Source organism: Oryctolagus cuniculus, chromosome 7 (assembly GCF_964237555.1).
Source record: "Oryctolagus cuniculus chromosome 7, mOryCun1.1, whole genome shotgun sequence".
NCBI classification, from domain to species: domain Eukaryota; kingdom Metazoa; phylum Chordata; class Mammalia; order Lagomorpha; family Leporidae; genus Oryctolagus; species Oryctolagus cuniculus.
Genome location: NC_091438.1, coordinates 130,879,329 through 130,892,060, shown reverse-complemented (window position 1 = coordinate 130,892,060; position 12,732 = coordinate 130,879,329). Strand labels below are relative to the sequence as shown.

General features: G+C 59.1%; 1 protein-coding gene across 1 annotated transcript; it reads right to left on the bottom strand.

The window, feature by feature from the left end:
- Nucleotides 1-238: 238 nt before the first annotated feature.
- On the bottom strand, nt 239-2,029 carry GUCA2A (guanylate cyclase activator 2A). Its single transcript, XM_002715179.5, has 3 exons — nt 1,849-2,029; nt 906-1,116; nt 239-507 (listed from the first exon to the last, which is right to left on the bottom strand). Exons 1-3 carry the CDS (start codon nt 1,921-1,923, stop codon nt 443-445), a joined length of 351 nt encoding a protein of 116 aa, XP_002715225.1. The 5' UTR covers nt 1,924-2,029; the 3' UTR covers nt 239-442.
- Between the last annotated feature and the right edge of the window lie 10,703 nt (nt 2,030-12,732).

Below are 12,732 nucleotides of genomic sequence, written 5' to 3'. Positions count from 1 at the left end.
TTTGGCGATCCCAGGAGAAGGGAAGGAAAAGCAGAGCTCTCATCATCACCCCGTGGTCTGGAGATTCAGGTCCCCTCTGCACCTGGCAGCCCCAGGGGACCGGCAGCTCTGCAGGAACAGTGGGGTCTTCGCATTCAGCACTCTGAACCCCGCGTGGCCCGGGCAGGGAAGACATCCCTAAAGCCAGATGATGGCTACACTCACAGGTGAAGGTAGGAAATGGAGGCAAGACCACGGGTAGTTTGTAATCCGGTTTATTAGCTGAGAGTTGGAGTGGATTTGGGAAGCACCGGGCCTCTGGTCCGGAGGCAGCTCTGATGTCACCCACCCCACCGCCCCACAGCCTGAGCCAGAGCGGGCTGAGCTCCCGAGAGTGGGGGTTTGGGGGGCAGCCCCTCCTGGCAGGTAGCAGAGAGAAGGCAGCGAGCAAGGCAGGGTCACCCTAGCATCCGGTACAGGCGGCGTAGGCACAGATCTCACACGTGCTCGGGTCCTGCGCGATGGCCACTGGGCAAAAAGACGGGGCCTGGTGAGAGCAGCCTCCTCCCCCCACCCCGAGCCAGACGCCTGCCCTGAGCCAGACACCCGTGCCTGCCCCCAGAATCCCAGGGGCCTGTCCTCCGGCTCGCTAGGCTGCCGTCCAAGTCAGGACACACGGACCGCTCAGGCCAGCCGGTCAGAGAGCCCCTACCAGAGGCCATGCAGCTCAGGGCTGAGGATTGGGCGCGGGGCTCTGTACCCTTCATGGCCTGCTGGGATCGCCCTAGACCTTGCCTGCTACAATCGGAACCGAAGAAGCAAAGGGCTTAGCAGACCCACCAATCAGAGCCGAGCCCCGCCTCCGAACCCCCAATCAGAGCACACCTTCTCCTTGCACCCCACCAATCAGAGAGGAGGCTGCTCACCCAGCCGCTGGAGGATCTGGCCTGCGTTGGGCTCCTTGCAGAGAGGCTTGAGCGCTTCTGGAAAGTTCTGGTTTCTACAAGCGTTGGGAACGGCAGATTCACGAGGCCGGGGTGCCAGCTTCCGGAGAGGGCTTGCGAGCCTGGGCTGCGGGAGCTCCTCGAGGTCTTTCAGCCTCTTCACGGCCTCCAGAGGAAAGGAGAGCGCTCCATCCTGAAAGCCACAGGTTAGAGCGTGAGGCGGCCTGAGGTCCCGCGCGGCCCCTGGCCCGGGCCACTGCAGCCCCTGGGGCGCAGAGCGTGGGGGACGGGAGCCCCGCAGCGGGTGAGGCCGGGGCGCGGAGCCAGGCGTCGCTCCCGTTCGGGCTTTGCGCTGTGGCCGTGAGGTTCCGCATCCCCCAGGGACGCGGGGCCAGGCGTGGGCCCAGGGCCTTGGGCAGCTCGGCTCCCCACTGCCTGACAGCAGCGCCAGCGGATCCTCTGGCCTCAGCACGGGCCTGCGACCTGGCATTTGAGATGCAATAAAAGGCCTCCCGGGCCCCTGCTGAGTGCCAGGCTGGCCTGTCGGCGGTGTCGCACCTGCGGGCACACCTGTAAGATGTCCCTGACATTCCTGGAACCCAGGCAGATGCTCTGGCGGAGCGCAGGTCAGAGGAGTAGGGTCTGAAGTCCAATCCAGCTCCTTCAGCAGCAAGCTGCTGCGCCCGGGGCCTCTCTCCAGTGGTAAATGGTGCGGGCTGGGGCACGGTGGTGCAATCACAAGATACCCAATTGCTGGCCTTTCCCAAATGATTCTCTCTTCTCTCTTCCTGAGCTCCTCCCAGGTTGAAGGGACAGTTACAGGGTGGAGGGAGTCCCCCAAGAAGGCCAAGCTTCAGACACGCCCCCACTCCCTTGGGGCCAGGTCCATGGAGCGCCTGGGCGCAGGGCTGGGCTGGGGCCTTACCTGCACGGTGACCCCCTCCACCAGGGTGGCACAGGCCCCGAGGAGGCACAGTCCGCAGAGCAGGAAGGTGTTCATGGCAGCAGGTGGCTGAGGAGAGGAGCAGCTGGCTGTGGCAGCCAGAGCAGGGGGCCTTTTAAAGCAGGCAGGGTTACTGAGTAACCCAGAGCCTTTGTCAGCATCTCATCTGCTCGCCCATCCGGCCTCTGGATCAGATAAGGCTGAGAAGAGAAGAGGTCAGCCCCCAGCCCCTCCCTGGGCACCAGGCTGGGTCCTGTGGTCACCCCCAGCCAGGCCATGTGCTGGTTGGTATAGGGCCTGCAGGCCCTGCCCTGCCCTTGACAAGGGAGGTAAGGGGCCAGACGGACAGCCTGGGATAGTGGGGCAGGGTGGGGGGGATTTGCTGCCCCGGTGAGGAGGGGCCACCTCATACAGTCCCGGGCAAGGCGGTTCTGGAAGGTTTTCCCAAGGAGGCTGTGCCAGCGCCGAGTTCTGAAGAACGAGAGCAAGTGTTCTCAGAGAAGGAACCGGGGTTCAAGGTCATTTTGTGCCGAGGGTGTTAGGGGCTGGGATAGTCAGGGAAATGTTGAGTTATTCAGCCTGGGGAAGGGAGGGGTTAGAAAGACACCCTGGAATGAGAGAGCTGAGACTTCGAGCTGAGGTAGGGACCAGGCTCGGCTCCCGCGACTTTAAAGAGGAACTGGGTTCAAGTCCCACCTCCTGCCTGTTCTGAGGTGTGTGAACTTGTGCAAATGTTTTTCCCTCTCTGAGTCTCAGAGAAGGTTTTAGACTGTTCACCCTGATGCTGGGTGCACAGAAAGCCCTGGGTGAGGCGTCCTCCGGTCGTTACCATCGTTAGCAGCAGGAGCGGCAGTTCCTGGTCCCCACAGGTTCCTCTGGCCACCGCTGCCTTGCTGAGCCGCCGCCTGCCCTCACCCTTTGCTGGCCCCATCCTGCCCATCCTGCAGCCTTGGGTCCTCCCTGAGCTCCGCCCGCTCCCCACGCCAGGCCCCTGCAGGCGCAGTGCCCTCCAGCACGCGTGGTCTAGTGGGAGGAGCTGGTATAAGCCTGCAACCCTCGGACCCTGAACCCCGCCAGGACCGTGCCCTCAGCACCGCGTGTGTTCGCTGTTTGTTCGAGGCCGGCAGAACTCCCCACGGCACGGGAGAAAGGCCCTCTGCCTTGCTCCTCTCCAGCCCTGGCCGGTGCCAGGCCAGCTCCAGGGAGGCAGTGGGCAGGGATGCTGAGGGAGGGAGGAGAGTCAATATTGAAGGACTTGGCGGGGCAGGAAGCTCCTAAGGGGCCTAGCCACAGGGTGGGGCAGGAAATGCTTGGTCCACCTTGCAGGCCAGTCCTCAGAGCCTGGCAGGACTCCCCTCCCCTTCGTGTGTGTGTGTGTGTGTGTATACACTGGGATGTGTACAAGTACAACGAAGTATGTCTGTACCTGCTGAGGTGCGTGTGTGATCCCCTACAGGGCATGTCTGTACACCAAAGAGAGCATGTATGTGTGCTGAGGTATGAGTGTATATACCCCACAAGGGGTGTGTGTGTGCATGTGCGTGACAATGAGGTCTATGTGTGTGCACTGAAGTATATATGATTGCATGTGCATGTGTGCACACCGGGGTGTGTATACACATGTGTGCACATGCATGCATACGTGTGCAGTGAGGGCTGTGTGTATGTGTACACTGAGGTATGTGCATGCATGTGCACACTGGTGTGAGTTCATGTGTGTGCATATTGAGAAGTGTGTGCATGTTGTGTGTGCACCTTGTGTGCTCAGAGTGCATTGAGATGTGTGTGTGTATGTGTGTGTGTGTGTGTGTGTATACACTGGCCGAGGTTTGCAAGTTCAGTCCAGTGAGCCCTGTGGCGGCCTCCAATAGCTGGGGTAGGAATGAGATGGTGACTGGGGAAGGAAAGGGAGCCTCGAGCAGGGGTGGGTGGAGTGGGCTGGGAAGGCGATGGCTGAGGCTGAGAGCCATGCTGGAACTGGATGGGGCTTAGGTGGACTGGAGGGGCAGGGATGGTGAATGCCGGCCTAAGATCAGCATGGGGTTCCCCAGCAGTTAGGGAGAGGAGTTCACATTAGGATTCCAATTGGGTTGGGGTTCCGGTGTGGGGCTGAGGTTCGGACAGGACGTTGGTGTAAAGACTTGGGGACACTGATGGGAAATCACAAAGACTTGAACAAACAATCCCACCTTAAAGCCGGGGTCCTGTCCTAGTACTTCACCTTCCTCCTCCCCCAACTGGAAAACGCGAAATGCGGAACCGGCTGCCGGGGCAGGAGAACTTCTGCACCCCGCTGACGGGCTCACGCCAGCCCTTATGGCTTCACTTCCCTCCCTGGCTCGGGATGAGGCCCTCACCCCTCAGCCGCTGCGCAGTCTTCCCTCGGTCTGTCTGGTTGAGGTCGGTTTCCTTTCTTTATGTCTCCTGGATACAAAATGCCAGCTCCTAACATTTAGGGTCGAACCCTGGCCAAGCCCAGGACCTCCTCTTGGCCTGGTCTGTCGAGTGCTGCGGGGACTCCGTCAAATGCCCCGTGCTCGCTTTGGCTAGAGGGCGACTGGTACACACCCCGAGCCTGGTTGCTCTATGATAGGGAACGGCTACTGAGCGGGGCGGAGACCCTTTCGGGCCTCTTGCTGGCGTTCTGGGAGGCCCCAGTTCACTCTCCTCCCTGCTCCCAGGTCTGCTCCCTCCCCTCTTGCTCTCCCCATTCACCACCTGATCACTGGCCTCCAGCAGCGGCCTCCTCTCTCCCCGTGGTGTCCTGGGGTAGATATCTCTCTCACAGATCAGACCCCAGGGGTCGGAGGATGCTCAGCCACTCCCCAGGTTTCCGTCTCGGCACTTCCTGGACCAAGGGCCACCTCAGGAAAGGTGGCTGCGCCCTTCCCGCCAGCACCGTGGGACCAGGGACCAGAACAGTCTGTTCCCTCTGACGGTCCTCAGGTTGCCTTTGGCAGAACCGTGGGACTCCAGGGTTAGCTGCTGACCTCAAGGCCAAAAAACTCCTTTGCCTCCAAATTTGGCCAAGATATTCACTGGACAATCAGAATCATTGGCTTGAATTCAGGACCTTCAGCCCCAACCTTGGCCGTCTTCTTTGTTCCTCACTTCCACGTTCCAGCTCCTCCTTGCAGAGACTCCGGAAAGCCACATGCCCAAGACCCCTGATCCCCAGGCCACCCCTCTTCCATTTCAGATCCTGACCTGGCGGATGAACCCCTTCCCTATGGCTCTTCTGCCCCTTCCCCCGCTCCGCCCTCCACCCTCCATCCTTCTTCTGCATTCGGTTCCTAGTTCTGCCCCCTCCGCCTCCGCCTCCACCCCATTGCCCGCCCCCCTATTCCAAGACTCAGCCCCTCCATATGTTCCCCCTCCGGGAGGTAGTGAGAGTGGAAGGCAGCATCCAGGTCCACGCTCCTTTTCCTGTGCCCGTGTCCCATGTCGAGGACTGGCTTTGCTCCTCCAGGAATCCAGCAAATATTGAAAGGAGCCCCATGGTGTGGCCCAGGTGTCCCGCTGCACCTGGTCAGATACCCTTCATATGTGACATTGCACACTCACTCCCGGTGAGCGGGCCCACTTTGGCAAGCAGCCTGCGAACATGCTGACAAAGCACAAACAAAACATGAACCTACACCCAGCGGCCTTCTGCCCAGCTCTGGCTGTTGAAGCCATTTGAGAAGTGAACCAGTGGGTAGATATCTCTCTCCCTCTTCCTCCCTCCTTCTCAAATAAACAATCTTATAAAAAGAAGAAGGTGGCATGGTAAAAATTCCCATGGTCAAGTCAGTTATGATAAGAGCCGGGAAGTCACCCGGGATTCTGGTGAAAACCCCCTCTCACAGCCTGGCTCACAGAAGCCATTCCTGAGTCTACCAGCCTGGATCTCAGCACGCCTGCAGGCGCTCTCTTCTCACAAATGTGCAACTCTCAGTTGGCCCAGCCACTAGAAAAAACTCCAGAAATTAGAACAGGGATGCCAAACGCCCCTGTAGGAACTTATAAATGTTGCCTTCTGAGTATTTAGTAATAGGGAGGACAAGGCCAAACGGGAGAAGGAGAGACCCTTGAAAACCAAATACCAGTTCCTCCAGCCCGCCTTAAACCCACAAAGCTCTAAACCAATCAGGACTCCCAGCCCAAAGCCCTCCTGGTGTGTGCTTCTGCTGTGGCAATGCAGGCCACGGGGCAAAGGCTTGCCAAAACCCTGGGCCTCCCTCGAAGGCGTGGCCGCGTTGTGGATGGGGGACATTGGAAGGTGGGCTGCCCCCAGGACTGGGCACCCAGGCCTTCAGTTCAGCCCACAGAACCGGCAGATTCCCTTATGCTCAGCTCTTAGAATGAGGAGGCCTAGGCTCCCCCTACCCCGCTGTTTACAGCCATGTGTCCAGAGAGCCTTGACCACAGGGATTGTGGCTGCCTGCCCCTTTCCATTGGTGGGTGGCACCAGGGAGGCTTTCTCCCTTCTTACTGAGTGGCGTGGCCCTTCTAATATCAGTTCCCACCCTATCCTGGGAATCTCAGGCAAGGCTATCCCCATACTACCCCACCCGTTCTCTGGACATCCGGAGACCTGATCCTCACTCATTCTTTTCTAGTTCTGCCCCCACGTGCGGTGGCCCTCCTGGGACGAGACTTTCTTTGGAAGCTGGGAGCATCCCTCTGTAGTCCCCCGTAAATATCACAACCACATTCCTGGCACAACAGGCCAGGGACAATCGGCAACCACTCCTTGAGCCTTCTGCAACCTTGACCTAAACCACTCCCTCATCAACCCTGTTGCCTAGGACACACAGCCCCCAGGGTTTCTCTCACCAGAGCCTATTTCAGTCTCCCTGAAAGACCCAGCCTCTTACATCACCACATCTCAATACCCCCTGCGCCCACCCACGCTTCTGGGACTCAAGCTTCTCTGATCATATCTGCTTACCCCACCTGCTCACCACATAACATTCCCATCTTAGGGGTGAAAAAGCCTAACGGCCAGGACCTTAGGAAAATCGGTGCGGCCATACTCCCAACACACCTGGTGGTCCAGCTCCTCCGGATGCCTTGCAAATCCCGTATTCCACATCATCCCCGGTCCTCAGGGCAGGTGGAATGCACTAACAGGTCACAAAAAACACTGATCAAACCGGCCCTGGAGACACAGCTCGAACAGATCAAACTGTTACCCCGAGGGCCATGCCTGAAAAACCCCTATACTCAGCCCCTTGGACATCTTCAATGGCTGGCCCCTCCTCATCCCTGGATTCCTGCCCTCGCCCCCTTCCGCCCCGCCTCCCCCTCAGCTTCACCCTCTCCTGTCCCACATCGAGACAGCGCCCTGGGCCCACTCAGATTCACGCCTTCCTCCACCCCTGCCCTCACTGGTCCCCACTCTTCCATCAAGATAGGCAATTCCATTGACCTGTGCATTCCCAAGCCTGGTACGTCCCTACAACCCAAATGGACAGGACTGTACACGTCATCATGGCTACACCCATGGCAGCTAAATGAAAGGCCTATCCACCCTGGGTCCATCTGCTGAGACTTAAACCAGCCTCCCCCTCCGTTTATCACTCCACCCTTCCACTTCACTGACAATTTCCCGACCTCCTTCTGGAAGATGGTCTCTGGCTCTCTGGTTCTGTCCTGGTCGCAGTCGTAGCCTGACTCCTGGCGAGCGCCGAGCGCCGAGCGCCGAGCGCGGTCACCCCCAGCTGTTGGAGCTGTGGTGAGAAGCTCCTCCTGGTGCTCGCTGCTCCCCTGGGGAGGTCGCTGCACTGCTCTCGGCCGTCTCTGACCTGGCCGCTCCACTGCCCAGCCTGCGCCATCACTACCGCCCGTCCTCAACGCTCCGCATCCCTCCTGGCCCCGTGCTGGCTCTGTGCCTGAGCCTCCACCTCAGCCCCGTTCCCCACAATGTCTGGGCCTCTTCTGCCTGCTAGAAGAAGGGACAGCCAGCCTTTTCAGCCGGACAATCCCAATCTAACACCATTCCCCCAACCACTTAACCGATTTGCCCCCACATCCCAGGAATCCGTGTCAGTCACTGGAAGTGCAGCTAAGCTGCCCCGCCCCGGCCGCCCCCCAGGACAGGCCCCTTTGTGCATAACCAGGGCCTCATTCTCAGCGGCTCATCCAATGGGCATATACTCAAGCTATACATGCCCCCATGGCTCTCAAACTCCCATTCCCCAACCACGGGTGGGTCAACCGGTGATTGGGCAAACCTGACCTCCACCCACCCCGTCCCATATACACCACAGACACCTCCTGCCACCCCTGCCTGAGCTCTCTCGCCACCTCTGCCTTTTGTCAGGGGAGTACTCTGCCTGCAGGAATCCGACTTCCTTGTGCCTTCCTTCCTACTGGACGGAGACCTGTACCCTCACCTATCTACCCCCCACCACCACCACCTTACACCACGGACGAGTCGATCCTCCACACCCCTGCCACTCTCAGAGTCCTCACGGGGCAACACCGCAGCTACTGGTTTAGGAACCTCCCTAGACCAGCTCGAACGCTATCCAGAGCCTGCAGAGAACCCCCAGCCAACGCAGCCTCTCGGACAAGCGACCACAGGACCAGGCGATCCTCTGGTGCCAGCAGTTCTCCAAAGCTGTCGAGGCCTGAACCTTTCCACCACGCTCGTTCCTGGGGGAGCAATGCTGCTTCTTCGTTAACAAGTCCGGCGCGGTCGGACTCCCGCAGCAGGCAGCCTCCTTGTCAGGGTCAGGGGGCTCTGCCACCATCTTTGGAAACAGCCCACCTGGCTCCCACGTCCTCACGCCCCTCGTGGTGTAGTTTTGCCTCTAACCTTTCTTCCGTGTTTTGTCAACCTGTTACAGAAGTTCCTAATCGCCCGAATGACTGCCACTTCCCAAACTGCTTCTCACGCTGCTCCTTCGGACACTGAGGGACCCTCGCTCCTTGCCACGCCCCCAACCAGCAGGAAGCTGACATCACCCCCACTCCTTGTTAAACCTTTTTACAGTCGGGAGTGATGGGAAATTACCCGACTTGAGCAAACAGCCCCCACCTTAAAGCCGCTGTCGTAATACTTCCCCTTCCTCCTCTTCCCCCCAACCGTAAAACTCGGAATGCGGAACCAGCTGCCCCGGGCCAGGAACTTCTGCACCTCCTTTGATGGACTCACTCCATCCCCTATCGCTTCACTTCCTTCCCCAGCCCTACTTAAGGCCCTCACCCCTCGGCAGGGGCGCGCCATCTTCCCTGGGGTCTGTCCAGTTGAGGTGGCGCCCCTCTCTGGCTTACAATAAAGCCCCTCCGGTCTGGAGGTCAGTTTCCTTTCTCTGCGTCTCCTGGGTACAAAGTGCTGGTCCCTAACAGGTAGTTAGGGTCAGGTGGATGTGGAGGTTGAAACTGACGTCAGGGTTGGTTTGGGGTTAGATTGGGGTTCTTTGTAGGGTTGGGATTGGAACTGAGTTTGCGGCTGAAGGTGGGGGAGAGGTTGGGGTTGGGTTTATGATGGAGGTTGGCTCTGGGATTATGTGCGAGGCTACAGTGGGGTCAGGATTGGATTTCATGAAGGACGGTGCTTGGGCAGCACTTCTGCGGGCTGGAGGAGCCCTTCTGAAAACTACTTTGCTTCTCAGCCTTTCTTCTTCCACGGTAGAACAGGGCCGGGAAGGAAGGGGAGAGGGTCTGGGCTCCCGAAGCTTCTTTCTCCCCCAGCCCCCTGGCCGGGGCTCTCCTGGAGTCAGGCAGGGGCGGAGGGGGTGGGAGTTGCAGGAGTGATGTACACGCTGTGGGGAAGAGCACGAGGCCCTGGGCCTTGGCCCTTTGGGTCCTGCCCTACCCAACCGCACTCTGACATCCGCTCTGGGAAATGGGAACCAACTCTCCTTCCCTTGCCTCCCTCCAAGGCCCCCTTCCTTCCTCTCCAGGGTACACAGGACCACCACAGCCTGCACGGAAGCTGCAGGGAGCTGGGCCTTGGGGTCCTCCCAGAGCCACACACCTTCCTCCTTCCTGTGCAGGTAGAGCGTGGGCCCGAGGTGGCTTGGCCTCACCACCCACCACGCCACCCCTGCTCGCTAACCGAGAGCCCATCCGCCCTGCCTGCAGCCCTCACGGAAGCCAGGCCCCCTTGCCCGGCCGTGGTCAGGTCCCAGCTGAGCTCACCACCCAACCAGGAGCCCAAAGCACCCTCCAGGAAGCAGGGCCCAGACCTGCAGAGTGGAGCCAGGCAGCCCTGGAGTAGAATCCAGCGGCCGCATTTAAAAGCTGGGTAACCCTTCTCCACCCCAGTTTCTGCATCTGAGAAAACGGGGACGACAGCAGCTGCACTGCAGGTCTCAGACCTTCTGTAATTTTTTTTTTTAAGATTTATTTACTTATTTAAAGTCAGAGTGAGGGAAAGAGATCTTCCATTTACTGGTTCACTCCCAAATGGCTCCAACAGCCAGGAGCCAGGAACCGCACCCTGGTCTCCCACACGGGTGGCCCGGGCCCATCCTCCACTGCTTTCTCAGGTGCATTAGCAGGGAGCTGGATGGGAGGCAGAGTAGCGGGACTGAACCAACACTCCCGTATGGGACGCCGGTGTCACAAGCAGCAGCTTAAACTGCTGCACCGCACCAGCCCTGTAGGTTTTTGACTTTCTAGAAAATTCTCTTCCCTGATCCCAGCCCCAGTGAGCTTGGGTTAAGACCACGTCCACTGCTGTGTGCTCCAGCACCTCTCCCATCATAAAACGTGCTGGCTCAACTGTCCACCTGGTGACTAGCCCGGGAGCCACCGAGAGCCGAGACTGTGGGAGTCCAGTACTCGCCACGGGGCCGGCAGTGAATCAGTGCCACGGAGGAGTCTTTCTGGAACCAAGGTCATGGTGTAACAATCCCAACATCAACAACAGTGGCTGACCTGTGGCAAGGTTTGCCTGTGCCAGGCTCTGGGGGCTGCTTCATGGGTATGGAAAAGCCCAGCCCACCCTCCCGACCTGCACCCCCATGCTGGAGGCTGCGGGGGCTCTGCCTGCTGCTGGGCAGCCCCTGGCCTCTGCGAGGCCGCCGCGTTGTTCACTCTGTTTAAGTGACTTCCTGGTGGTGCCGGTGCCACTTTAGGGTCGGGAGCACCAAGGCTCGGTCCTCCCAGGCCTGGCTCTGCCTGCCTGCAGGCTCAGAGTCCCTGTCTTCACCTCCGCAGGAAGGCCTGGAACAGAGCCAGCTGGGAGCGGGGAACTCCAACACCGATCTGAGTGAGCTCCTCATCCTACTTGTAAACACATTTCAGAGTGCAACAACTTCCTGTTCCTATGAGAACCTAGAACTCTCTGAGCCAGACATGAAAATGCACATAGACCTGACAGCTCTGGGAAAGCCAAAGAACTAACTGTATAACCCCGTTTCACAAATGGGTAAACTGAAGCTCAGAGCCTCAGAAATCAAACAGGGCTGCTGGGGACAGACGTATTGGTTGTGCACTGGCCAAGGGTACCTGGCCGATAGAGTGTAAATAATTGTGAGTACAAGCACAGGACTGCCTTGGCCTAGAGAAAAGCGTGGTTTTTCTAGATTCAACGGCAGGTGGACTTGATGGCCGCTGTGGTCACACAGCCACAAATTCCAGAACAGAACCCAGTTCTCTCAACTCCGACTCCTCCCGCACCGTCCTCCTGGTTCCAAACTCCCAGCTCCTTTGTCCTAGGGAAGGGGGAGAAGAAAGGAGTGGCCACTGACTGAGCCCCACTGCAGAGAGGAGACAGAACCACCGAAATGGAGTGGTCCGTGTAACACCGGGACTGAGGGTTTGAAGTCTGCTGGCTTAAGCCCAACTCCAGGCCGGGGGAGAGGGATCCTGGCGTTCCCTCCAGGCCCCATGTGGGGCCGGCTCTAGCCTTTGATGGTCTGGAGGGCCAGCTGGGCAGTGGACAGAGGGTGTGCCTGGTTGTTTGCTTGGCAACGTCATCTCACACCCCTGTGGCCCGCCAGGTACCAGGAGGCCCCATTGTCCATCTGCTGTCTGCTCCTTGCCCCACCCCCTGTCTGTCCTGGCCATCCAGGGGCCCTCGGCTAGCTGGAGGCCAGGACACGGGCACAGATCCACGGGGGCACTGCGGGGAACCTACTGGGAGCCATGGGAGGGGTAAGCCTGGGGTGCCAGGTCCAAGAATGCACTAACGCCCTGGGGGTCTTTCTGAATCACAGCTCTTCCTGTGGTCACCCTGCTCTGAAGCCTCCCACGGCCTGCGCCGGGTTAAGGGGCAAAACCCCTTAGCCCGGCATTTAAAGTCTTTCTCTGCCCATCTGTGCTTCTGCCAGAGAACACCCCCAGCACTGGGCGGGGCACTGCTTGCCAGCCGAGGCGGCACGTGAAGCTGTCTGTGACGGGAAGATCTGGAGGCACGGAGGAGGGAACTCTGAGGCAGAGGCCTGGGTACAGGACGTGCAGCCGAGCCCCTGGCCCTAACGCCTTTGATGTGAACTCGACCTGGCCCAGGGTCTGCAAGGGTTAACTCACGACCTTAAGGGAGTGAGACAAGGGGAAGACCCTGGATGACAGACTCAGATGGCTCTGAGAGTTGACATCTCAATGCCAGCTCCTATTCTGAGAGCTTGCAGCAGCTCACAGTGCCCGAATGAGCAATGTCATGCTCCATCTCCCCACTAACCCAGAGCCCACCTTTGCCATTTCAAACGAAATGTGTCGGCCCGATCACCGTTCAAAGGCAGGCCAGGAACACTGTGGACCAACCAGGGCCCACACATGACTGAAACCCCACTTTCATCTCTAAGAGTCACTGCCTTTCAGTCCTCAGGGAGTTCGGGAACTGAACTGACTCCCTGCTCTGCGTGTTGCAAAATAAACTCTAAAAGAGACTTCTACCACCCCAGTGTCAGCGACTGGCTTGCTGTG

Coding starts and splice junctions, on each gene's coding strand:
- GUCA2A (XM_002715179.5), bottom strand. CDS start 1,923: ATGAACACCTTCCTGCTCTGCGGACTGTGCCTCCTCGGGGCCTGTGCC. Junction 1,117..1,848: donor TGGAGGGGGTCACCGTGCAG/GTAAGGCCCCAG, acceptor TGTGGCTTTCAG/GATGGAGCGCTCTCCTTTCC. Junction 508..905: donor CCAGATCCTCCAGCGGCTGG/GTGAGCAGCCTC, acceptor CTTTTTGCCCAG/TGGCCATCGCGCAGGACCCG.